This window comes from Camelus dromedarius, chromosome 12, assembly GCF_036321535.1.
Source record: "Camelus dromedarius isolate mCamDro1 chromosome 12, mCamDro1.pat, whole genome shotgun sequence".
NCBI lineage: Eukaryota > Metazoa > Chordata > Mammalia > Artiodactyla > Camelidae > Camelus > Camelus dromedarius.
In genome coordinates, this window is record NC_087447.1 from 39495838 (window position 1) to 39523020 (window position 27183).

At 45.3% G+C, this 27183-nt stretch overlaps 2 protein-coding genes across 3 annotated transcripts in view; both read right to left on the minus strand.

Moving 5' to 3' along the window:
• The window catches only part of BMAL1 (basic helix-loop-helix ARNT like 1), a 354823-nt gene extending 327961 nt beyond the window's left edge, over positions 1–26862 (minus strand). Inside the window, exon 1 of one of the 2 annotated variants that reach the window (XM_064492559.1) lies at positions 26779–26862. The gene's annotated coding sequence lies outside the window, so the exon portion shown is untranslated. The remainder of the gene's footprint in view (positions 1–26778) is intronic. The other variant, XM_064492560.1, reaches the window with a different exon arrangement.
• On the minus strand, positions 455–3433 carry RASSF10 (Ras association domain family member 10). The gene has a single exon (XM_031459992.2). It carries the CDS (start codon positions 3246–3248, stop codon positions 1713–1715), a length of 1536 nt encoding a protein of 511 aa, XP_031315852.2. The 5' UTR covers positions 3249–3433; the 3' UTR covers positions 455–1712.
• Positions 26863–27183: the final 321 nt, after the last annotated feature.

Sequence of the window (27183 nt, forward strand, 5' to 3'; positions counted from 1 at the left end):
AGCTCAAGTGGTTTGAGGAGGTCGGGTGGGCAGGCCCCTCTTGGCAACAAGCAGACAATCTCTCCAAGGAAAGAAATTTCTCTATAAAGCAAGACCTCTTTCGTTATCTTCCTATGTAGTGTCGAAACTGGAGCCAACCCCTGCACAGTTAGGTTGATACCAGGCTGGCACGGCACACACACCCCATTGTTAATACCTCCTCAGGACAGATTAAATCCCACATTCCTCAGAAGTTCTGAGCTCCAAGCTCCGGAGGGAACACCGCCAGCAGGTTCCTTCCATGGGGCAACAACTAGCTACAACTGATAAGTTTTCATTGAAATAACTGGAACAATTACACTGAGTCCCCACAGGGTTCTGTCACTAGCTATTAAGAGAAAGGCGTTGCACTTGCATGCTGTGGTGTCTGCAAAGGTGCGAGCCAGACAAGAGTAATTCAAGTCAAGTCTTTAGCTCAATTTTATATGCTTTTATCTATGGCTACGTGCCGTTGTTAACCAAATTCTTCACCCAAGGTGTACAATTAGATTGTTTTATTTCATGTTTTCTTTTCAGCTCTTATCTAGTAAACCTTGATATTTACACTATCTCTCAGTTTAAGTTTGGACAAGTAACTAATTAATCTCTGACTAAAGGTACTGAAGTTAGACTTGGGTTTGTTTGGTAAAATCTGTTGAGGTCACTGTTGGTTTTAATCATGTAGTTTATTTAGTTAAAAAGCTGAACACTAACAAAGATACTTGCTTTGAAGGCTTAGTTTCAACCAAGTGCTCATTAAACAGCCACTGTAGTTGTACTTGAATTCTGCAATTTCCCTTTTATTTTTTTTCTGAAGTAACAGTGACTGAAGGGATGAAATGGCAGTAAGAATAAAAGGACAACACACATACCTTTGCAGGAGCAAATCGCAAAGGGTCTAGATTAAATTTTAACCAGGGGTTATGTCTACCACAATTCTATCTCAAAGGGTTAGGTTTGGCTTTTGTAAAAATAAAAGATGATTTTAGGAAAAGGACTCTATTTTAACATACACTGTATTTTCTAGGAGGAAATACGGAGTTAGTCTTTGAATGAAAATAAAAGGCAAAGAGTTTAGCAGATGGGTAATTCCCGAATCTGTAGAAATGTAAACAGCCAGGATTTTGGTGCCTATGGGTTTTATCAAAGATGTAAGTAAGGCTGAGACCAACACCAGTGCGTCCTCTTTGGCTAGTTTTAACACGTTCACAGTCACAATCAACATTCAAGGAATTTCCTTTTCATCCAAGTGTTTCTTTAAAAAGCACTTTCTGCACAAACTAAAGTTCTAGCTGCCATCAGTCTTTCCCATACAGAAGATTGGTGAAATTTCCATAATACTTTTTTTCTGTTTTTGAAAATGGGCTTGGACCACGTCAATTTCCTGGAGCGTTTATTTTCCAGTATAGGGGGTTCTTACCTCCTCCCTCCTTTCTCCCCCTAAAAGAGCTTGTAATAAGAGACCGGGCTTCCTGGTCCCGCACCCTCCTCCACATTCACTCCGCGGCCAGAGGAGCACCGCTGCGGGGAAGGCGTCCCCAGCCCTCCCAGGCCCAGTCAGAGGGCTGCTGCCCGGCAGGAGCGGCAGGAACACCCCTACCCCCACCCCCGTCGCCTGGTTTCAAGTCCCTGAGCCGGCAAAGCCGGTGCTTTCCACAAGGAAGGGAGAAGCATCCTCTCCCACCCTGCTGCTCCTACACAAGGGATTCGCACACGGGCACCGAGTCCGAGTCTTGGCTGTGCATAGAGCTCAGCCCGGTATCCGAGTCCTCGTCGTTCCCAGGACAGCTCTTGGCCAGTCCGCGGGCCTGGTCCACCCAGATTTCCGCAGTGGCCTGAGGCCGGGGTTCCCGCGAGGGTCCGCCTGAGACCGGAGTCCCATCCGGCGCTACTGTCAGCTCCAGCGTGTGCAAAGTCTGGAGAAGGCCCTGTAGCTCGCGCTCCTTGCTGTCCCACTGTTGCTGGCTGTAATCCAAGTCCGACTTGACGGCCTCCAGGTCCGTGTTGAGTCGGAGCCCGATGTAGAGGCTGGTGCTGAGCTGCGTCCTGACCCGCTCCTGCTCCAGCAGCAGCTCACCGTCCAGGCCGCCATCCGGCTCGGGAGGCTCTTCCTGCGCCGCGAGCTCCTCCTGGCGCCTCCGCATCCACCTCTGGTTCAGCTCCTCCTGGATTTCGGCTGAGAGGCGCTCGAGCAACTCCTCCTGCCTGGCCCTCTGCTCCTGAAGCCGCAGCAGGTCGTCGCAGCGCCGGGTCAGCTCCTCGAGAGCGACAGCCTGAGTCTCGCCGTCCAGGGGCGGCGTTGCCGTTGCCGTTACCGCCGCCGCCGCCTCCGCGGTCTCCGCCGGCTCTGGCTCCTCTCCCGGGCCGGGCCCGTCGAGCTCGATGCCTGCACCCACCAAGTAAGTGTCCTGCACGTAGTTGACTCCATGCCGCCGCATGCGGTCCAGGTGCACCTTGGCCTCGTAGCGATCAATCTCGCGGTCCAGCTCCCGGAGCCGCTGCACCTGCTGACGGATGGTGTGGTCCTGGGAAAGTACCAAATGCACCAGCGTCTCCATGCGCTCCACCGACGCGCTCTCGGTAGCCCTCGGCGACGACGAGCAGGACGAGGTGGTGGACGACGAAGTGGACGAACAGGGCGACGACGGCTGTTGCTGGCGCCTTCGGTTAAGCTTGGCCAGCTTTCGGAAGGCCTTGCGCACCACCCGCCGCTGTTTCTCCTGGGTCATAACCAGGCTGGGCCGCGCCGGGACCCCCCGGGCCGAGCAGGGGCGCTCGCGACTGAGCACAACGCGTGCCTCGGCACTGCGGGGACCCGCGTTGGGCAGTGACGCCTCGCTACGCACCAGCACAAAGCGTACATTCTCTTGCTCGTCGCCCCAGGCGGCCCAGAGGCGCAAAATGCGCGTCTTGTTGGGCAGGATGCGCTCAAAGCCCCGCCACTTCTCCACGATGCAGTAGCATTGCGGGGGCCCGCACAGCAAGCCCTGCGGCAGCGCCTCATCGTCATCCTCGTCGTCCTCGTCCAGGGCTTCCGGCAGCTCCTCCGGGCCTGGCGGGTCGCCGGCCGCCCCCCGCCGCCGGCCCCGCCGCTGCCGCCGTCGCCGCCGGCAGCCGTCCTCCAAGAGCACCCGCACTACGTCTGAGCAAGTGGTTCGGCGGGAGAGGCCAGACACCAGTTTCTCTTCCTGGCAGATCCACACCGATATCTTCTTCTCCGAAGGATCCATGGCGCAACCGGGACACAGGTGGCGGGTCAGGCCGAGCCCCACTGGGGCAGCAGGGACAGCGGGCAGCCCGGTCACCCTGAGAAAGGGATTGGAGCTCGGGACCCTCGCCCCCGGCAGCACCTGCCCTTCTCCCTCACTGCACACGGAAGGCAAGCTGCGGCCAGCTGCGGCGGTGCTCGGCCCGGACGGCGCGCTACCAGGGGAGCGCGCCCGGGCTCGGGCTCCCGCCGCTCTGGCTCTGCCCAAGGTTCCCGGGGCCTCCGGGTTTTGCTCCTCCCCACGTGGCTCCTCCCCCTCCCGCCCCAAGAACCCAGAGCGGCGGCCGGAGCGCGGGAGGCGCAGAGCCCTGGCCGGCCCCTCCCAGTCTCGCCGCGCCCCGTGCGCCCAGTCCGCCCCTCTACCGCTCTGCCCGCCAGCTCAAGAAAGGGACTCGGGGATCTCTCCAATGCAGGGCCTGGAGCCCATGCTAAGGCGCGGATCAGCTCTGCGTCTCCCTCAGCCTACTGGCTCTTTACCTTGCGTTTAGAGCTAGCTGGACGCATCTTTCACACCTTTACCGGCGCCCCCAGAGGCGTTTCCTGGTCCTTCAAGGTAGCACCGTCTGAGTGCCCGGGCGCAGAAAAACCAAGATACTTGGCGTCTCTAACGGAGGTTCTAACCTCATTGCATGACCTCCAGGTGGGAGCTGTAAACGCCTCCCGTAACGCGGAAGGCCCTCCAGTCTTCCTTGCCTGGAAGCACCATTTGCATATTTAAGGAGAACTTGCTGGAGCAGTGTGCTCCGTGAACAAGTGGAACTATACAGTAAGGTCTAGGCTTGAGGGGAACATTCAGAGGCTGCTCCCGGTTCCCGGTACGGTCATGTCTGTGGCTCCCCACTTCGCCTTGGCTTCTCACAACCTTCTTAGCGGGGGAACTCCTAATTCTAGTGGGAGTTCCGTGCCCAGACCTAAGTCACAAGCGCTTTTCCACGTCCTACCTCCATAAAGAGAAACCTAGTCATGCAGTTTCTGGCATTATGCAGCATCCAGATGTAGTCAAGAGGAGATAAAAGCCATGCTTCACAGTCAAGAAATCCAAGACCACAATGCAAATGAACTTTTTTCATGCTCAGACGCTGATGAGGATGGTCCATTGTGGGCAAGGCTTGCCCCCAGTTTGTCCTTGGGAGCACAGGCCTGATAAGATCATTCCTTTGCTTCAAGACCTTGGATGGCTCCTCACTGCCTCCTGACTAAAGTACTTCTATTCATTCACTCCTGCTCTCGATAAATATTTGACTACCCACTGTGTTACAGGTGTTCAACACAGGGTCTTCTGTGCCCTGATAAGGGAAAGCATGAAGTGCCAGAGGATCACTGGAGTAGCATCCTACTCAGACGAGGAATGCTTCCTGGGGGAAGTGGCATCTTAGGCAAGACTGCAAGCACCATTTGAATCAGCCAAAGAAAAAATAAATAGAGGGGAGGAGGCAGGCAGCATTCCAGGCAGAAAGAACCACGTGTGTCAAGTCAAGGAATCAAAAGAGCATGGCAGTAACCAGGGCTACAAGAAGTCTAAGTGGGAGGGGTGTCTAAGAAGGATGTTAGATGAGTGAGCAGGAGCCGAATCTGGAGGGGTCTTTAACTCCGTGTGTCGGTATCTGGACCTATCCTTAGGGCAATGAGAAGCCATAGAGTGTGGATTCTGAAGTCAGACTGCTTGAGTAAAAATCTCACCCTGTCACGTACTAGCTCTGCAACATTAGGAAAAGTATTTCATCTCTCTGAGCCTCACCTGTGAAAAGATGATGATAAAAATAACTGCCTATTAGGACTGTTATGAGGATTAAATATTTGGACCCGGTAAGTCCGCAATGGAAGTTTTATTGAAGGGTTAGAAATCAGGGGGATGTATTAGTTTTCTATTGCTGTGTAACAACTGAAAAACTCCTACTCATTCTGCAGAAGTTCAGCACAAACATCATGTGCTCTGGGAATTCTTTATTTCCTCCTCCAAGAACAACTGGCTCCTTGCTCTTCTTTTGCCTCTCTTGATGCACGGGTTACTTTGATGCATTTTTTTTCTCGTGTCTGCTTAAGACCTTTTTGAAAGAGCAAATGGACTATCATATTTATATTTTGGTCCCTAGTGCTTAGTGCCTGGCACATAGTAGGCCTTTGATCTTAATACTGTGAGGAACACTAAGATGAATAAAATCTAAGATATTGTGCTACCCTCAAGATTATTATCATTTTTTTTTAGTAGCAGGCAGTTACATGAAATCCTTGTTGCTGGAATGTTATATATGATATTCCTGCTGGGGCAATTAAAGGGTAGAGTGATCAAGGAGTCCTGGGAAGGTTGAAGAAGGCAAGGCTTTACTAAGTGGTGAGAAAGGGCTGAGAGTATCCTTTGTGGGATAAATGACATGAGTTAAAATGTTAAGGTGGGTATGCACATAGTCATGTACCAGGGCAGGTTCTGGGGTCACCCTCCCTAGATTTGAATACTAGTTATAAATTTTCTAAGCTTTAATTTCCTTGCTGGAAAAAAAAGAATACTGGAACCTTCCTTGTAGAAATGTCATGAACATGAAATGAAATAATGTACAATACTTAAAAAAATTTAGCACAGTGTCTGGCATATAACAAATGATCGATAAAACATAGCTAGGTTTGTCCACAAATTTTGATTTCCTATCCAAGCTGTGTCTTGGGCTAGGTATTAAGGATAGAGCATTGAATTAGACAGGCATGATCCCTGTCCTTACAGAGCTCACAGTCAGGACTAGTTTGGTATTTGTTTGATTAGGAATGTATTTGTTAGATGAGGCTAGGCTGTAGTTACAAACAGAGCCAAACACATGCAATGGCTCAAACGTAACAAAGGTTTATTGCTCTCTGACATAACAGTCAAAAGCGGTATCCTTGTTAGTAGGTGGCTTTATTCCAGGCAATGATGCAGAGATCCTGGTTCCTTCCATCTCGTGGCTCCAAAGTCCCCTAGACCTCATCATCTACATCCAGCCAGAGGAAAAGGAGAGGATGAGGGGGCATATCCTCTTCTTCAAGGCCTTGGCCTGGAGAACACTGCTCTGCTCACATCCCACTGGCTAGAAGCCAGCTGCATGGCTGCTCGTAATGACAAGGGAGGCTGGGAAATGTAGTGAGTGTCTCAGAAGAAGAGGACATGGATTTTTATGAATAGCTAACTACCTGCCAGAAGAATCTTTATAAGAAATGGGAGATAAGGCAGAGAGAGAATTTCCGGAAGTCTACATATTGCAACGGAGGTCCGCAGGCCAATTCTGACTGTCTTAGATGGAGCAAACCCTTTCCAGTGGCCACAAACCCAACATCATCTGTGTCTCTTATATGACCCAACTCACCTACATTCACAACTCACTTGACCACCACAGACATCTGAGTTTGTGACTCCTGCTTCTACACCTCCTCCCAGGATTATCTCATTCACTGCCAGGGATTTAATACTATTGATCTGCCATGACTCCCAAATCTAGGTGTCCCTTCCAGATCTCCTAACCTCCAAATATGCATATTCAACTGCTTGCTGCATAGCTCCTCTTAGATGTCCCCAAAACACCCCAAACACTCGTCAAAAAGGTACTTTGAATTTATCATCTTTCTTCCCAACCCTTTTTTGCCTCCTGAACCTCTGTCTCAGAGAATGGCCCCACCATTCACCAAATAAGATGTGAAACCTGAGGGTCACTCTGCATCACTCACCATCTACCTCCTTTCCCCACAATGTAATGAAGTTCTAGGAGGACAGCGGTTTTTGTCTGTTTTGTTTTCTGCTTTCTCTCCAGTGCCTAGGATGTCGACTAGCTCACAGCAGGCATTCAGTGTTTGTGGAATGAATGAATGAATGAATGACCTTGGCTTAAGCCCTCATAATTTCTTACCTGGATCCCTCACTTTTGTCCACACTAGTTTCCTTGTCTCTGGTCTTGCCTTTCTCCAGAGCATCCTCCCTACTGACAAATGTTTGATGACTCCCCATTATCTTCAGAATCAAGTCCAGCCTCCTTAGCAAGAGCCTGCATACCTCCCCAGGATCTGATGTCTGCTTCACTCTCAGCCTGTACACTCCAGCCACCCCCTCGTTCATACGCTTCCTCTGACCCCCTGGCTAATTCCTACCCACACTTCAAGTTTCAGCTTAACTGTCATCTCTTCCTAAAAGTCTTCACTCACAACATCCTCTCCAGAAAATAATCCAAACAGAACTGTGCTTTAGAAAGGTTAATCTACATCAGTAGGTGGGAACAACTGAAGTTATGACACGCTGTTGTTAAGAAAAACAATGGGCTGCAGGGGAGGGTGAAGGGGAGACTTAAAAATTCAGGCTGTTGTCACTTAAATACAAACCAAGAAAAATGCCTCCCAGCACATTGTGGACAGTCTTAATAGTCTTTCTAGTCTTCATCCTCAGGGCTGCACTGTCCAATACAGTAGCCACTAGACGTATGTGGTTGTTGAGCACTTGAAATGTGGTTAGCTGAATTGAGATGTGCTGTGAGTGTAAAATATACACTGGATGTCAAAGACTTAGCACAAAAATCATTTTTAATAACTCACTAAGTATATGCTATTTTGACTACATGTTGAAATGATACTTGGGGAATATTAGATTAAATCACTGGGATTATTTTACCTGTTTCTCTTTACATATTTTTTAATGTAGCTACTAGAAATTTAAAAATATCTGTTCAGCTCCTATTGTATTTCCATTAGACTGTGCTGCCTGTGGAAAGGCCCAGAAACTTGGAGCAAATTGTTTGAGCCTCTCCAACTGTGGAGTTACCCTAAATAGTCTACACAAGTGCATGTCTGCCTGGGTCATGGCAATCTCCAGAGAAAGCCATTGCATGCCTTTCCTGGATTTGTAGTTTGAATGTTTCTTTTTGTTTTATGACGTCCGTCAGAAAAGCTTCTTGTTACAAACTAAGCTACTCTCCTTAGGCAGCCTAAGAAGCACCTTCCTGAGTCCAACCCCTATGGTTGGATCCGACTAAAAGTCAAAGTATAAATGGTTGCTTCCCAGACAAGACTTTACCATCCTTGCTCACCTACCAGCCCTGATCCCTGATGGAGATCCAGGCAGTGCCCTGAACCAGAAAATACACAGACCTCACAGTAGGATAAAATATACAAAAATGTATATATGACCTGGGCACAGGGGAGGTACTCATAAACAGGACATAAAAAAGCAAAATTCATGAAAGAAAAAAATCAGTAAGTATGACTATATTAAAAATTTGAAAAAATATGCAAGGATACCATAAATTATGTTAAGTCAAAGAATAACCCAGAAAAAAATATTTACAGCATAGATACCAAAATATTAGGATTCAGGATATATAAAGAGCTTCCAAAATTTAATTTTAAAAAAATCATGCAGCAGTGTAAATCAATCACGTTATAACACTCCCTCACACCATACACAAAAATAAACTCAAAATGGCTTAAAGACTTAAACATAAGACAAGACATCATAAATCTCCTATAAGAGAACATAGGCAAAACTTTCTCTGACATAAATTCTAATAATGTTTTTCTAGGTCAGGCCAAGACAATACAAATAAAAGCAAAAATAAACAAATAGAATCTAATTAAACTTACAAGCTTTTGCATAGCAAAGGAAACCGTAAAAAAAAAAAAAGACAACCTACTGACTGGGAGAAGTATTTGCAAATGATGCAATTGACAAGGGTTTGACTTCCAGAATATACAAGTAGCTCATACAACTCAATAACAACAACAACAAACACACTTTAAAAAAAAAATGGGCAGAAGACCTAAACAGACATTTCTCCACTGAAGACATACAGATGGCCAATAGGCACATGAAAAGATGCTCAATATCGCTAATTATCAGAGAAGTGCAAATCAAAACTACAATGAAGTATCACCTCACACTAGTCAGAATGGCCATCATTAAAAAGTCAAGAAACGATAAATGCTGGAGAGGGTGTGGAGAAAAGGGAATCCTCCTACACTGTTAGTGGGAAGGTAAACTGGTGTAGCCACTATGGAAAACAATATGGAGATTTTTTTAAAAAATTGAAAATAGAGTTTACTATATGATCCAGCAATCCCACTCCTGGGCATATAACAGAGAAAACCCCCAAAATTCAAAAAGATACATGTACCCCAATGTTCATAGCATCGCTATTTACAACAGCCAAGACATGGAAGCAACCTAAATGTCCATCAACAGATTGAATAAAGAAATTGTGGTATATATGTGTATATATATGTACTACTCAACCACAAAACAGAATGAAAGAATGCCATTTGCAGCAACATGGTTGGACCTAGAGATTATCATACTAAATGAAGTAAATCAAGACAGAGAAAGACAAATATCATTTGATATCACTTATATGTGGAATCTAAAAAAGGACACAATTGAATTTATTTCCAAACAGAAACAGACTCACAGATGTAGAAAACAAACTTATGGTTACCGAAGGGGATGGGGGAGGGATAAATTAAGAGTCTGGGATTAATAGTTATATACTATTGTATATAAAATAAACAATAAAGACCAACTGTAAAGCAGGGGGAACTATATTCAACAGCTTGTAATAACCTATAATGAAAAAGTTTGAAAAAGAATATATATGTATGTGTGTGTGTGTTTGTATAACTGAATCACTATGCTGTACACCAGAAACTAACACAACATTGTAAATCAACTATACTTCAATAAAAAAAATCATGCAACATGATGTAAAATAGCTGAAAGGTAGATTAGAGGTAGATCACAAAAGAAGAAACATAAATAGCCAGCAAACATGAAATAATGCCCAATTGGACCAGAAATCAAGAAAACGTAAGTTTAAATGAAACCAGATGCTCTTTTATTGCCAAGAGAATGGCAACATTTTAAAAATTGACAATAATATCATTGGCCAGGCTGAGGGGATATATCTATTTTGGAGACACTTTGGTAATATCTATTAAAAATTAAAATGTGCATATTCTATGTCCCATTCGACTTTGTCATAGCTACCTTAGAGAAACATACATAGGCTCAAGGAGGCATGCACAGGGGTGTGCACTAAACCATTTCATTTTAGCAAAACAATGGATACAGTTGAAGGGTCTACAAATAAGGGAATGGCTGAATAGACTGGGAGATACCCATTACTTGGAAGGCTTGGCAGCAGTGAAAGCCAGTAAAGCAGATTTGTAAGAACTGGGTAATAACAAATCTCCATGATGCATTGTTCAGCGCAAAAGGCAAATTTCAGAGTGATGTTTATGATGGGATTCCATTTAGATTTTAAAAACACATATACATAAAGTCACACCATGTGTTTCCCAGGGTACAGATATCTGTATGTGCGTGCACAGAGCAGGGTGTCAAAGGATATTCACCAAACTGAAGGCAGTGAATCCCTCTGGAAGAAAAAGACATTTGCAGAGGGAGAGGATCAAAGAGGAATCTAGCTTCATCTACAATAATTTTACAAGAATTCAGTCATGCATTACTTAATTATGCAATTAAAATGGAAAGGGCTTGGGTTGAAATCACTAAGTTCAGGTTGTTTTTTAGAACTTTTTTTCACCGGCCTGTGTCTCCTTTCTGTGGACACAGCCCGAGGATAAGTGGAATCTCTATTCTGTGTAGTCTGAAGGAACCCCCTGCTTTATCCCAAAGAGTTGTGAAGATTAAGTGTGCTACTGGCTGAGGAAGAATCTAGTCGAGTATCTGGTTCAGGGTATGTGCTTCACAACAGAGCTTTTCTTTCTCTTCCAGGGGAGCTTCTACAGTAGCAAAGCCCTTTGCTAAATGCCTTCATGTTGGATCACAAGGGCGGTGTGCCATTCGACACTGTTGTTTTTTTATTCTCTTATCTTCCTAACGCCTACGAGAGGGAAGACATAGCTCCTTTACCAAGGAGGCAACTGAGGGCAAAAGGAAGGGATGGGCCAGTTTCTCAGCTCACAAAGCTCTGAGGGAGCTGGTGTTTTGTCTGACACTGCTACCTGTCTAATCTGTCAGTCATGGTTCATGGCAGCTGCAGAGCACCCAAAACAGGAACTTCTGCCCTTAATTATATTGAGGCATGCAGAAGTGTGACTGGACCTTACTACCTGATCAGTTCCTCTTAATGATTAACTGTAGAAAATAGTCTAGCAAATTGTGTTTACGGAAACATCTGGTTGCTCTCAAACGCATTGGAGGAAATCTGGGAACTACCACACTTGTCCAAGGGAACCCATTCCTGATCAGATTAAGTGCCTGGCTGGGGACATCCTCAAGGACACGGCTTATTAAACTGAGGTCAACGGGCTACCTGCCCAGAACTGCCTGTAGTGTTTATTAAAATGCAGATTTCTGGGCCCCACTCTGGAGGTAGTGAATCAGAGTCTCTGGAGGTAGGCCCCCCAAATTTCCGTTTAAATTTTGTCTCCCCTGGGGATTCTTATGCACATGAAAAGTTGACCCCAACTGCTCTAGGAGGAAAGAACCAGAGACAAGAATGCTCTTTAGCGATCTTGACCCCATAGAAGGTAATGATCTATAGATGACATTTATATACAATAGGGTTTGGCAACATGTGACAGGTGAGAAGGAGATGCTCCTGGGAAGGAGAAGGGAAGAGGGAGGACAGAATAGGGGAGGAACTCTGGGTTCAATCCCCAGTACTGCCACTTAAAAAACAAGTAAGTAAATAAGCCTAACTACCTCTTCTTAAAAAAAAAAAAAAAAAAAAAAGAATAGGGGAGGAACTGCTCCTTGTCTCTTTGGTGGAAGCCTGGATTACAAGATGATAACATAGAGATGTTTAGGTAAGAGAGCCAAAGGTAGCAATGACTTCAGTCATCTGAAAGGCATCCTAGAAGGTATTTAGCTTCCTAGTCTTTGTTCCAACCTAGTTCCTGATTCACAAGTCATCCTGGGAATGCACAGCACTTAACAGTCAGAGAGAAGTCTCTCGAGCAAAAAGCATCATCTATTCAATGGTCTATGACATCACCATTGAAGACTATGTCAAAAGGGGTTTTGTGTGATTAATTTTCATTATCTGTTGTTACCCAATTAATGAAAGGTGATACTGTTAATGAGTGTGTGAACGAGAGTGCCTTCGTTGCCACATCTGAAACATTCCCCAGCTTTTTCAGGGTAGAATAGTCCTGACCCAAAGTGTAGCCTTTCTTCATTGTAGAGAAATACAAACTCTTTCTCTTCAACTACCCAATACCAAATTATTGTGTGTCAGCTGCTCACCACCTGGGACACAAACGAGGCCTGTGCTTGATTGAGTTACTGCTATTTTATGTGAGCAAAATGCTAGCTTTCTTTGCCAGTGAAGTTGATTGAGTTGGGAGAAGTTTCAATACCACATTTCTTGGTTTGAAAGCAGGATTGTTTTAGTAACTAGTGTGAACTGCCTGGAACTTGGCAACTCGCTTTAAGAAATACTGTTTAGAAGACATGAAATTTGATTAAATGGAACCTTTGATACAAACAACTTTGAGACAGTGAAACCATCTTCATAAGGAGATGTTCTTTTCCCCACTGAGGAAGAAACGGAGACATGTTTCCATTGTCAGTGTGTCCTGTCCATCCGGATTAAAAAGGAAGGCTGTGGGCTAGATAAGCAAAAATAGGTTACATCTGGGTGACCCAGCAGTCTCTCCCTGCTCGATGAAGAAGCTACTCTTTGTTTCATTCCTGAAGCACGGCGTTGTTTTCTTGGACCGGTGCTCTAAGTTAAACCTGGGTTAAACTATGGATCCCTTACACTTGATTTTGTGATTGGGAGACCTACACAAATGCAAACCTAGAACATAATTAAACCCTTAAGAGCTGAAATATCCACGAATAGGAAAGAAGCCATTTGATCCTACAAAAGATTGCTTGCTTTCTCTTTTGTATCTGTTGTTAAACTAGAAAAAAGAAATCATTAAATTATCAGTCTTTGAGTATTTGCTACTTTAGAGTACACATTAAAGAATTTTACAAAACAAAGCCGTGTCATAAAAAGTATTTCATCCATGTGGTTCAGCCATTCCATTTCTCAGTGTGTATAAACCCAAAAGAATTGAAAGCAGGGTCTTGGAAAGAGATGTGCACACCCATGTTCATAGCAGCATTATTTACAGTAGCCAGAAGGTAGAAGCAACCCAAATGTCCATTGACGGATAGATGGATACATAAAATGCGGTATATATATACAATTCAGCCTTAAAAAGGAAGGAAATTCTGACACATGCTACAACATGGATGCATTTTGAGGACATTATGCTAAGTAAAATAAGCCAGTCATTAAAAAGATTAATGCTGTATGATTCACTTATACACAATACCTACAATAGTCAAATTCATAGAGACAGAAAGAATGGTGCTTACCAGGGCTTGGGGAAGGGAGAAAGTGGAGAGTTATCATTTTACAGGTATAAAGTTTCAGTTTTTCAAGATGAGTTCTGGAGATGGAGGTGGTGATGATTGTACAACAGTGTGAATGCACTTAATGCCACTGAACTGCATACTTAAAAATAGTTAAGATGGTAAATTTTGTGTTATGTACATTTCACCACAATTTAAAATAATACTTTTCAAAAAGTATTTCAGATTTTTATGCTAAAGCTCTTACTATGGGAATTCAAAATGTGAAATACTTTCCACATGACTTTCAAAGTAAATACAATATTTTATTAATTCCCTACATCTTCCAGGAGACCAAATTTCTGATCACCGTTCACTGGGAAAGAAAACCTCTGCTTTTCCTGCTGCTTTCATGGCCTTTCTCCCCAGCTCCAGGCACTGATCAGCGTTGTTAGTGGTTTATGATTATTTGTGGCTTTATTGCTCTGATCTTTATGAGAAACTTAGGTAAACAGTTGCAAGCTTTGGTAAGCTTGAAAAATGATAGCTGTGTACTGTTAAGTCTCAATGCTGAGAAGTATGTGACTATAAAGCATATTCTTAATAAAATCAATGTTCTCCCTAGCTCACAGAACTGCGTGCAAAATAAACAGCATAATTTCTGCCTGGAGACAATCGATATGAACACATGTTTTCCTAGTAGGCATTTGCTTATTAAGCAATTGCGAAGAATAGAGCTGGATGGACCCAAAGACATCATTTTTATCCGTTTCCTGGAGCACTGGGTTTCTAAGCAGGTCTCTTAGGAGCAACAGAAGTCAGGGCTCCAAAGCCCCTTTCCTATATCAGCTAGTGAAGCCTCATTATATATTGAGGCTCCATTTCCCAAAAAAGTTTGAAATCCACTGACCATGAAAATATGTTGCTTGACTCTGCACCTTTTCTTCTCTCCTTCCCACTTCCCAGTTGTTCCGGTTCCATATGAGAATCCACCCTTGGCAGTGGGAATGGACTTAGCACCACATGAGCTCGGGCTGGCCAATCACACTCCACCCCTGATCACAGTGATTGGTTCAGGGACAGGCATGTGATTAGAGTAAATCTCAGAACTTCCGCTAACCCTGGCACAAAGATTTTCTCTTTGTGCCATTCGTGAAGAAGGGCGTGTAGGCTAGGGAAACAGCTGGAAGCTATTTTGCAACCAAAGGGTCTGCTGAGGTCTGCCCAGGATGGAGCAGCAGCAGGGAAATAGTGCCAAGGAACTATGAGGGGGGAAACTGGTACCTAGTTGAGTTGTTTGAGCCAGCCCTGAAGCTTTTCAAATCTTTTTGGGCTTTTCAACTACATGAGCCAGTAAACTCCCTTTTAATTTAAGCCAGTAATGAGCCAGCTTTTCTGTTACTTCAAAACACTTCACAAACACTTGAACTGATACACCATGGATCCATGTCAAACAGCGCCTTCATTTTACAGATGAGGAAACCGGGACCCGGGGATGCCACGTCGATAGTTAAGAGGCATAGCTTTCCGCCCCAGGCCATTTTCCTTTTACTATCTTACTGGTGTACAGCATGTTTGTGGTGAGCCTGGCAACAATGAATAAAATGCTAATTCTCCTTTTAACTAAGCATTAATTGGATGTGCTCTAAAGTACTGAAACTGATTTTCCTCATGTTTGACTTCTGGTAATCAATCTCATTGCTTTATGGGCCCCAACAATTCATTAAAAAGAAGAAAGAATTAAATAACTGGGGGAAGGTTGGGAGCCTCACTGAAGAATTTAATTTGTAGCCAGTTTACCAGCAACTTAGGATGCCACTATACCATTTTCTGTTAAACTCGTCATGCACTTTCAATTCTTGATAATCATCCCTTACTACTATCTCTTATCTTTCAAAAGCACAGCTGCACTGCCCTGTCCTCTTACTTCTGGGGCTCCCTCTACAGCTAGAATTCCCAGATTCTTGCTCTGTTGACTCTGAGCATTCTATCATTTTTTTCTATACATACCATCTCCCTCACCCAAACATTGATCGTATCTTTGAGGGGGGACTTGGTTATCCATCTCAAACTCTAAGATTACTTAAGAAAATGCTCACTGAGTCTTCAAAGAAATGTCTCACAACGGGAGAAAAGAGAAGTGAACCCACATTTAATGTGCTGGGAGGGGTACTAGATGTCTTACAGAGATTCTCACAACCAGCTGACAGGAAATAGGTAGTAGTGTCCCAGTCTAAAAATAAAGAAACCAGGCTTGGGTGAGTTGTAGGGTTGAGATGCAAACCTAGATTTGTGCAGTTCCAAAGACATTTCCTTCCACTGCCATGCTGGGCAATATACGTTTTTGCTAGCCTCATGGATCTAGTGTTGGGAAGACTGAGGCCTCATCCAGGCTGAGAGGGGAAGACAATAGAGATGTCCATCAAGCTTGACAAAGGTCACATATGTCACGTCTCTGCATGCAGGCACTGCAGCCAGTTCTAGAGGATTCCCAGGAAGAAGGTCAGGTGCATCAGAGAGTCTAGCTATAAAGTTTGTAAACTCGAATGTGTTGGGACAAATGGTTTTGCACAAAGATGAGTTTGCATTTGTAGTGTGTATGTGAGAAAACTAGAAGTCAGGTGGTTGATTGCTGTCTTCTGGTGGTGAATCATGAACCAGGGCAGGTGAGAAGGTTGAGCCCTGAAATGACCAGTGCACTTTTGTATAGAAGGCACTGGGGCAGCATACCAGCCTCCTTTTGCAGACTCACACTGACACACAAGTACATGAACATCACCCTCTAGAGTGACTCACTTAAGAACCAGTTCACAAGCCACTACACAGGCTGACTCACAGGGTCTGTCTATCAAGGCACACAGTGTGGCACGTGAACAAGCAGTGAGAAATGGTTAGTTTTCTCTTGCTGAAGAAATAGGGAAATCAGGAAAGGAGAAAGAATAACAAGCTAGCAGGCAGGGAAGCTACCTTCTAGCTGCTGCTTTGAAGACATTTTCACCAGGCATATCCCTTGGGTGGGTGACGGACGACACTGGAAGTGACATGTCTGATGGTTGCATAGATGGTGGTCCTTACGTGGGGTTATTCAAGATCTGCAGAAGGAAAGAAGCTGGATCTGGTCACAGAAGGCATTCCATAAAGAATGAATGAATAAGCAATGTAGTGGAAATTAGTGCAAATTCTAGATTCAGAAGGTCTGAGCCATATTTATCTTATTTTCTCATCTGAAGAATATCTGTGATTTTCAGCTGTCTGGGGAAGGATTTTTGATTTGTAGAAGGCAAGGAGGCAGATTTTGAGTTCAGTAAGAGGTGGAGGTACTTGGGGCTGAAAGAAACCAGTGTAGGAACGGTGGGCTTCACCAGGAGACAAAGTGCATCTGTCCAAGGGATGGACACTGAGAGTGACCTGGGAGGATGAGTAGGTAAAATTCTTCCATTGGGATAGATTGTGGGTTTACTCAAACAGGAGGTAAGCTATGGGTTAACTGAAAAGGCCATTCTTCAGAATGAGTAACAGTGGATTTAAAGACAGACTTTGAAGCAGGCAAATTAAAGATGCCAGATCTTTGTGGCAAGTTCAGTATGATGTCTAGATTTCAGAGCTCTGATTCTCAGTCTGGCTAACAGCAAAACTGCATGGGAGCTTTTCAAACTTACCAGTGCATGAACCCTCTCCTCAGAGATTCAGATTCAGCTGGTCTAGAGTGGGGCCCAGGACTCAATATTTTTGAAAAGATCTCCAAGTGGCTCCTAGGTGCCACGAAGTTTAAGAGTATGCACCCTAGATATAATTCAAAGCAGGCAAATTTTCAGGAGCCCACGCCTGAACTATGAAATTTTGAAAGAACTCACGAGAGACATTTTGGGATTATTGCTATCCACGGCTTCTCACCAGCCTCAAGGCATGGCAGGTTGCCAAGAGTGTCCCTAGAGAGGCCAATAGGAAGTCCACTCACGGAACCATCCTGGGTCATCTGTGGCACAGAAAACCCTCAGAACCCAAGTGGCCCGACACTGTAGGGGGAGAGAAACCACACTGGAGGGCATGGCACAGTGGAAAAAGCACTCGGCCAGGAATCAGAAGTCCTGCCCTTTCACTCCTGACTCTGCGACTCTCCGACTCAGTAGTCCTGAGCAAGTCACTTCACCTCTCTGGGTCTGAGCTCTGCTATTTGTCAATTTCAGTCTTAAAGTTTCCTTCCACATCTATGGCTCTCTGACCTTAACTCTATTTCTGAGGCCAGGCCAATCTGAGGTCTCCAGTCCACCTGAGTTTCTGGGGGGAAAAGGGTGATGGAAGGGGAAAGTGTAATAAGGAAGAAAGTAGGAAAGGTAGACAGAGATGATCTGAGCTTTTAAGAGACACTGACAAGGTTCTATACCAAGAGTATTAAAAAAATATTCTAAAATGGATTTGGTTCTAGATACTGAATTCACTTGAATTGTGGGAGAAAAGTGGGGCTGGATGAGCACGTCTCTGGTTAGAGGAAAACCTAATGTGATAATAATAAAGTAATGGACACTTTTGTAGCACTTGAGGGTTTACAAAGTACTTTCACATGGCAGTAACTACTGCTATGTAGTACTTCACAGTAAAAAATACTTCTCCGTGCTCTCCCGCCTGTAGGAGGGGGTATGACTGGAAATGTAAATGGGCTTATTATTTATATGGCTGTCAGCAGAAAGAAGAGGGATGGAGTCCAACGCTAGCATCTGGACAGCGAGCATCTCAGAAGATGACCCGGCACATCTGCATCACACCCCTGCGTTCCGCCTGGTGGTCTCCTAGTTGGTCAGGAGCAGAATTTGAGCTGTGGGCCCCTGCTTATCTCCCTGGGCAGTATGTCTTCCCTCCACCACCACTGAATCCTTGCACTTGCTTTATTTCTCCTTCTGTTTACTTTCTATTAAAGCACAGTCATTTTGTCTTTTCTCTCCAGAGACAATCCTGACTTGGGAGGCAGAAATTCTCAGTCCCGGTCCAAACTCTGCCAATTAGTTATTTCGTTTCACCTGATCCTCACTTTCTTCCCCTAGAGCAGAGTGGAACCAGCTCTTGCCCACCTCACTAGGTCTATGTCAGGCTCAAACATAGTTATGTATGTCACAAGGTTTTGAAATGTTAAAAGGCACAATCCAGATAGACCTAAAGGAATATGAACCATTGTTATTGGGGGCTTAGCAGGACCAGGAATTTGTTCTCATCGCCTCCAGCACATATCAGTGCTGTGCCAATCTTATGACTCCCTAGGACCCTCCTCCCATCGCACAGCACTCTGCAGGGCACACTGATCCTGGGATTGTCTCCAGGGTTTCCAGAGTATCTCAAGGCTGTGCTGACCTCCTGATCACCTCCAGATTGTATCCCTGGTTCATAGAACCCTCTTCTGGGCTTCATTGCTCTAACCTTCCATGTCCCACCCACATCTGCTCCAAGTCTCACCTGAGTTAGGTATTTCCTCAGGGAATACTAAATATTTTTGCTGTCAATCTATAATCATAATTAGGAAGATAAATCAGCAGCTCAAATAAAGGAGACATCATACATTACAAAGCCCAATATTAAATACATTCTTGGAGTGTCAGCTAACGTTGATATCTTGGCTCCCCTCTTCGTCCCTCCCTTGAAACCACCACTTTCTCTTTTTAACCATCTTGTCCTCCTAAATTTTTATTAACACCCAAAAATGTATTTGTTTGTTTTGTTTCCTTGTTTTAACCTGAGAGTCCTGACATTTTCACGAGGAAATTTGTGGTTAATTGTAGCCAGGGACTAATATTTAATAACAACAACAACAAATTTTAGGAGTACTTGGAAGATGAAACAGAGTATTAATTTTTTTACTAGCATGTCCATAAATTAATCTACCACCAATTTCAGTCATACATTTAAAGCCTGTAACCTTGTGGTATCTTCATAACTGAGTTTTCTGGGGAAAAGGAAAGTTTTATACATCAAGCACTGTTCTAGTATTTTTTTTCATCAATTTTTTTAATGGAAGTGCTGAGAATTGAACCCAGGACCTCATGCATGCTAAACATGTGCTCTACCACTAAGCTATTTCCCTCCCCTATTTTAGTTAATTTTTTTAAGTGAGTATTCATGGACTAAATCTTTGTTCATCATGATACACACACACAGTGAGAGAGAGAGAAAAAAACCTGATTATTTGACTCTCTGTTTAAAAAAAAAATTAAAGTCTAGTTCCTAAATGTGTTCTTGCCTAATTTAGTACCAAGTTAATTCCTTTTTTAATGGAATTATTTTTAAAAATATGTACCCTTCTAACCAACCAACAAATTTTATTTGAAAAACCTGTTTTAAAAGAGATTTAGAGCTAGTGCTTATTGGACACTTGTCAACTGTCAAACACAGGGCTAGGCACTTTGCCTCCATCATATAATTGAATCCCCACAATCCTGTGAAGCAGACATTTTCAATTTGGTTGTTCAAACATCAGGATACATTTTCTAACCATAATAGCAAACATTTCCTGAGAGCTTACTATGTGCTAGATACTCTGCCAGACACGTAAATTTGCATTTAACCTCTACTCTAGCCCTGCAAGTGAGGCTCTTTCCCCCCACTTTGCAGACGGAGACCCTAGGGTTTAGAATGGTTAAGTGAGTTGCCCAACGACCAATGACTGACAAATCTGAACTTCAGCTTTGGTCTTCTGACCCACCAAACCGCCTGATAACTATAGGCTCCTTCAGGTTATCCATTCATTCATCAGTCTGGGTCCAGCAGCAAAAGTAGTTCATACCAATTGGCTCACGTTTAGAGTCCTTAATCAAGGGACTATTTATAAAGCAGGCTTACAGGAGCAAGAGATGGGTGGTCAAGCACCAAAAGATGACTATATCCAAGTCCAGTAGAAAAACAAAAACAGAAACCACGCCAGTGCATGAAGAAGAATTCAGTACAATGGACTGATTACCAGGTTATTGGAAGACAAAAAGGGCAAAAGGGAACACTGATTTAACACCATCCAGCAGGCACCCCAGTTATCCCTGCCTCCGGGTATTTACACCCTGTGTAATCCCTTGCATGTGAAACAGAATGTGACAAAAGTGATGGGATGTCACTTGAGATTAGATTACAAAAAACTCTAGCTTCCACACTGCTCATCCTCTGTCTCTCTCTCTCTCACTTGCCTGCTTTGATGGCAGTCTGCCTCTATGTTTTAATGATGGAGAGACCCACATGGCCAGGAAATGAGGGGCGCCTTCAGCCAACAGCTTTTGAGGAACTGAGTTCTGCCAATAAACTATGTGACTGAGCTTGTCAGTATATCCTCCTTCAGTCAAGCCCTGAGACGACCACAGCCTGGCCAACTCCTTGAGCGCAGTCTTGTTACACACAGACTCTGAGCTAGAGACGCCCAGCTAGGCTGCACCCAGATTTAACAGCTGTGAGATAACAGATGTGTGTTATTTTTAAGCTGCTAAATTTTGGGGTGGTTTGTTATGCAGCAAAAAATAACTAATACACATAGACTTAGTAACTGCAGGAAGCAAAATTCATTAACAATCCCTGGGAAATAAAAATAAAAATAGAATCTGGGCAATAAAGTCTAACCACTCTTTTCTTTGTGCTTAGTCTAGTTTCACTTGCTCATAGGGCGCTGCTCATGATGACTTTGCACCCAGCACGTCAGACAGTCTTCCTAGTGTGAAATGGCTCCACTGACACTTCAGCTCAGCAGACCGTGTGCAGAAGCACTGCACACATTTCAGTTCATGATGGTGATCGTGTACCATGTGCAGAGATGCTTCACCCAGCACTTTCATCTAGAGTGGCATGAGCAGCACAGCTGCCCTGCCCACAATAACTCCACCCTCTCTGCCCCCTGCTGACAATAAACCTATAAAGCAGTTCTGCTGATGTCCTTGAAGGGAGAGCATGTACTCTAGAGCATAAGCTTGTAACTCTCCATTCTTTGATCAAAGAGTAAAGCTTTCCTTTGCTTCTGAATCAAACTTGGTCTTATTCTACTGGTACAAGGAACACCCAGCAGAAGAACCTTTGTTGGGGACCAACTCAGGAGGGCCTGTAACAAATTTTTGGCAACACAAGTGGGACTGATTGTGGCGTTTCCACCTGCACCCATCCACTTGGCTCTGGGTTCACTCCAGGTCCAGCAGTAGGATGGTGGAGGCTTTGGGAGGTTCACGTGGGAATGACTGCCTCTGATCTTTCAGTACACTCTTATAGAGGAGAACGGTGGCAGCCTTCAGCCAAACTCAGAGCAACTCTGCCCAAAAACCTGATACCCAGGTGTGGTACACACACAGCAAAGCCCCCAGAGTAATCTGGACTGCACCCCCTTGTAGGAATTACACTGTGGCATCATTGGGGATTGAAGACTGAAACTCATGCATGCCTGCCCATTGCCTCCAGGTGGCCTTCCCATGTTGCCAGGCAGCATGGGGACAGCGGGACCTGTGATGAGAGGGAGTCACAGCAGTCTTGTCTGCAGTTTCACCAATAAAACTATGGGCGTATCAGGGAAGACCCAAGAATGGGCATTCATGGAACCATTAGAATGCAAATTGGATGAACACACTCTCACCCATTCCTTCCTATATGTTCCCAAATGCCCTAAACCCCTGCTAGGAAAGGATCTTACATAAATTGAAAGGTACTACCCACTTAATGTGAGACAAACTGGAGACTGGCATTCCCATAGGCAGAGAGCACAAGATAATAGTGTTAATGGCTGAGGATAATCCTCCCCAGACAGAGCAAACTGACCTCCCTGGAGTAAATCCTGAGATCTGGGCCCCGGGGCAGGTGAGATGAGCTGCAGGAACCAGTCCTGTGATAGTCCATCTAGAACCCAAACACACATGGCCCAAAAGAAAACACTACTCTCTCTGTCAGGAGGCCTTGTTGGGCATTGCCCCTGTTGTACAAGGCCTTATTAGACCACACCAATCAGCCTATGATACCCCCATTCTCCCTGTAAAGAAACTCAATGGGGAATACTGGATGGTACGGGACCTCAGGGCATCAAGAATACACATCCAGTAGTTTCTAACCCCTACACCCTGATGGCCACTCTACCATCCAGTAGAACCTGGTATTCTGTATTAGGCCAAAAGACACCTTCTTCTATATTCCATTAGCCCCAGAGTCACAAGAAATTTCTGCTTTTGTGTGGCAGGACAGTCCCCAAGGTTTAAAAGCCCCAAGGGTTAAAAAATTCCCCACCATCTTTGGGGAAACTTCAGCTAAAGATCTAAGAAATTTGCATCTGGAGGAGGGAACCAGATGTTTCCATCACCAGCCCTACCAAGGAGGCTTCTGACAAAAATACTGTAACCACCTTGAACTCTCTAGCTGATAAAAGATATTAAATGTCCAAGAAAAAAGCCCAAATATTACAAAGGAGGGTGACCTAGGTTTCATTCTCACAGGAGGTCAGAGAAGCCTACCTCAGGAAAGGAAAAAAGCCATTCGCAGCCTCGCCCCTCCTAAAACTAGAAGACAGCTGAGGGGTTTCCTGGGGATGGCCGGTGTTGCCACATCTGGATCCCTAATTATGGTCTAATAGCTACACCTCTATATGAAAATTCGAAAAGAAAGGATGATTTTCCTTTTGAATGGAATTCAGAATGCGAAGGGACCTTTCAAGAACTGAAAAAAAAATTACTTCAAGACTCTGCCCTGTCCCTCCCAGATTTAGCGAAACCCTCTTACCTTTACATTCATGAGAGAAGGGGATTCATCCTTGGGGTGTTAGCTCAAAAACTGCAACCCCCTTACTTGGGTGGTTGCTTATTTCTCTAAACAATTAGATCAAACCACTAAGGGATGGCCTCCTTGCCTATGAGCAGTAGCAGCTACTACAACCCTGCTAAAGAAGGCTGAAGAGTTAACGTTTGGTCAGCCAGTCACCGTATGGACCCCCCACCAGGTTCAGGCTTTAGTAAAGTCTAAGGAAAGGTCGACTCAGGCTATGGTTTTAGACAGCCCAGTCGTTACCATAAAAATCTGTCACATGTTGAACTACCAAATGACCCAGCAATTCCACTTCTGGGTATTCATCAGAGAAAAAAATGAAAACACTAATTCAAAAAGACACATGCACCCCAACATTCACTGCAGCATTATTTACAATTGCCAAGATATAGAAGCAACCAAGTATCCATCAACAGACAAATGGATAAAGAAGTTGTGATATATTTATACAATGGAATACTACTCAGCCATTAAAAAGAATGAAATAATGCCACTTGCAGCAACATGGATGACCCTAGAGATTATCACACTAAGGGAAGTAAGTCAGAGAAAGACAAGTATCATATGATATCACTTATATGTGGAATCTAAAAAATAAAACAAACTAGAATATAACAAAAATAAACAGACTCACAGATATAGAGAACAAACTTGTGGTTATCAGTGGGGAGAGGGAAGGAGGGCGGGACAAGACAGGGGTAGGGGAATGAGAGGTACAAACTATGTATAAAATAAATAAGCTACAAGGATATATTGTTCAGCACAGAGAATAAGGCCAGTATTTTGTAATAACTATAAATGGAATATAACCTTTCAAAATTGTGAATCATTGTTGTACACCTGAAACGTATATTATACATCGACTATACCTCAATATAAACAAACAAACAAACAAACAAACCTGCCCCATGCTAAATCCTGCTACCCTGATACCCACAGCAATGGGGCCCTTGGAACATGATTGCATAGAAACCATAGACATGGTCTATCCAGTTGCCCCGAGCTAGAAAACAAGCCTCTTCCAAATGCTGAAGAGGTATGCTTTACAAATGGGAGCAGTTTTATGAGAGAGAGAAAAAGGCTGACAGGATACGCAGTAACCTCCCAGACCCAAATCACAGAGGCACGAAGTCTGCCCCCAGGGACTTCAGCCCAAAAGGCCGAGCTGATAGCCCTCACCTGAGCCTTGTTGCTCAGGACAGGGAAGATCTTAAATATTTACACAGACCCCAGATATGTGTAGGCCATCCTACATGCACACAGGGCTATTTGGAAAAAGAGAGATGCTTACTGCAGAGAATAAACAGGTGAAACATGGCTGAAATCCACTGGGACTCCTAGAAGCAGTGCAGCTTCTAAAACAGTGGTAGTGATTCACTGTAGGGGTCAGCAAAAGGGGAGATGCAGAGGTAATAAGGGGAAACAACAAGGCAGGCACAACTGCCAAAAGGGCCAGTAACCTGGCAACTACCCCTCAACCTCGAAGGCCAGATCCCTCCAATTATTCCCCAGTCTACACAGAGGAAGAATTAGACAAAGCCTGAAAATGAGGCTTCACTACAGATCTAGGAGACCAGTTATCTCTTGGTGCCTGTGGACACGTTTTCAGGGTGGGCAGAAGCGTTCCCCCACTAGAACTGAAATGGCAGCCACAGTGACTAAAGTATTCCTAAGACATAATTCCCAGGTTTGGGCTCCCAGGATCCCTACAAGGTGACAATGGCCTGCCATTTGTGTCTCAAGTGACAAAAGGGATAACAAGCACTGGGCATAAAATGGACCTTGCACTCAGCCTGGAGACCCCCATCACTGGGGAGCCCATAAAACAAACCTTAGCCAAGCTACGCCAGGAGACTCAAGGAAACGGGTTTAAGTTACTCCCAACTGCCCTGTTCCCCACGCAGCTATCCTCAAGGGGTAAGTTAAAGCGCGTTTGAACTCATGAATGGTGGACCCATTCCCCAAGCCTGAGAGGAGGTACACCTTACCGCCCTGGAAATGGAGCAACTCAAGTACGCCCTCCAGGTGGGAGAAGCCAGGAAAGCCCTCACAGAGCATGGTAACCAGGTGCTGCCTGCACCCACCAACCTGGCCCTTCACCCCTTCCAGCCGGGAGCCCGGGTGAAACTAAACTCCTGGAAAACCGGCAGCCCGCAAGGGCAGCTCACTCATACTTGGACCAGACCCCATTGGGTGATCCTAACCAGCCATTCTGCCCCGAAGCTGCAGGGACCACCCTGTGGGCACATGACACTCGAGAGAAGAGGGCCCCGGGCCCCAACCTCCAGAGAGACAACCTGGGGCAACGGACCCCCGACTACTCATGTGAACCTCTCTCTGACCCGACGCTTCTCTTCAGAAAAGCCACAGAAGTGTGACCAGGGAGGTCCAGCCCCCGCAGTGAGCCTCGACATCAGGGCACACTCGTGCCTACAGCAAAAGACCGAGATACCGTCATTTGTAGGAAAAATTTAACTTGTGACCATTATTCTTTTGTTAACAATTGGTCCACGCATCCTAAATTGTCTGGTGTCCTTTGTCTCCAAAAGGTTAGTTTATAAAACTCCACGTGGTGGTCACTCAGGACACAAACAGGGCGGAGGCCTGGAGCCAATCAAGCGCATCTAAAAGCAGCTGGGGAGCAGCTCTGCTCCTCCGCCCAGGGTCACGGCGACGCCCCGAGTCAGCAGGAAGCAGTCACAGAAGACGCACCTGTGCCCCTCAGCGCCCCTCAAGAGGGAGGAGCAGGACAAAAGGCAGAGGAGGGATCTGTCACTGGCAAAGCCCATTAACAATTCCCAGGAAATATAAACAGAATCTGTTGATAAAATAAAGTCTAACCTCTTTTCCTTTGTGCTTCGTCTAGTTTCACTTGCTCACAGGATACTGCGTGCTGAGGCCTCGCACCCAGCACTTCAGACCAGCGTTCCCAGTGCAAAACGGCTGCGCTGACACCTCAGCTCAGGGACTGTGTGCAGAAGCGCTGCCCATGACAGTGCAATTCAAGATGGCGGCGGAAGGTGGTGTGCGGAGACGCTAAACAGCGATCTGGAGCGTGAGCAGCAGGGCTGGGAGCCGCGCGAGAACTCCGCGAGAACTCCACCCTCTCCCCGCCGACCTGGACCCTGTAAAGCAGCTCCGCCCACGGCCTGTCCAGGAGAACCCATGCTCCACAGAGCAAGCTCACTTCTCTCCATTCTTTGATCAGAGAATAAAGCTTTCCTTTGCTTCTGAACTGAACTCAGTCTCATTTTCATCGTAACAGCGACAACGGGCAAGAGGACCCTTGTAGGGGACCAACCTGGGAGGGTCAGTAACGATGCTACACATAGAGCTAGGGGAACACAGGGAAGAGATTGGGATTATTGGTACTCGTTAGGAAGAAGCCTGTGGAACCAGGACCCAGACCTGTCAGGGAGGTGCTACCCACCTGCTGGCCCTGTTCCGCTGGCCCTGATAGCTCCTGAGCTGAGAGCGTGGACAACGCAGAGCTGGTTCCCACATCAGTGAGAAGAGGGTGCTTGCTGTTAGCTGGTGCTGGTCATGTGAGAGGGCACAATGACACTGCTTCTGGGAATGTGAACGAAACCCGAAGCCTGGAACCAAGTGCCACTGCAGGGTGACAAACCACTGCTCAGAGGTTGCTGACAGGAGCAGGAAGCCAACACTGACTGATGCAAGACCTTTCTTCCTCCTCCTGCCTTCCAGCTCCCTTCCGAGCACCGCTTACCGACAGAACCTAACAGGGGAACCACTGGCCAAAGAATCACATAAGGACAGAGTCCCAGTCCCAGGACAAAAATGCTGAGACTAGAAGGATGGGTTTGGAGCTGAG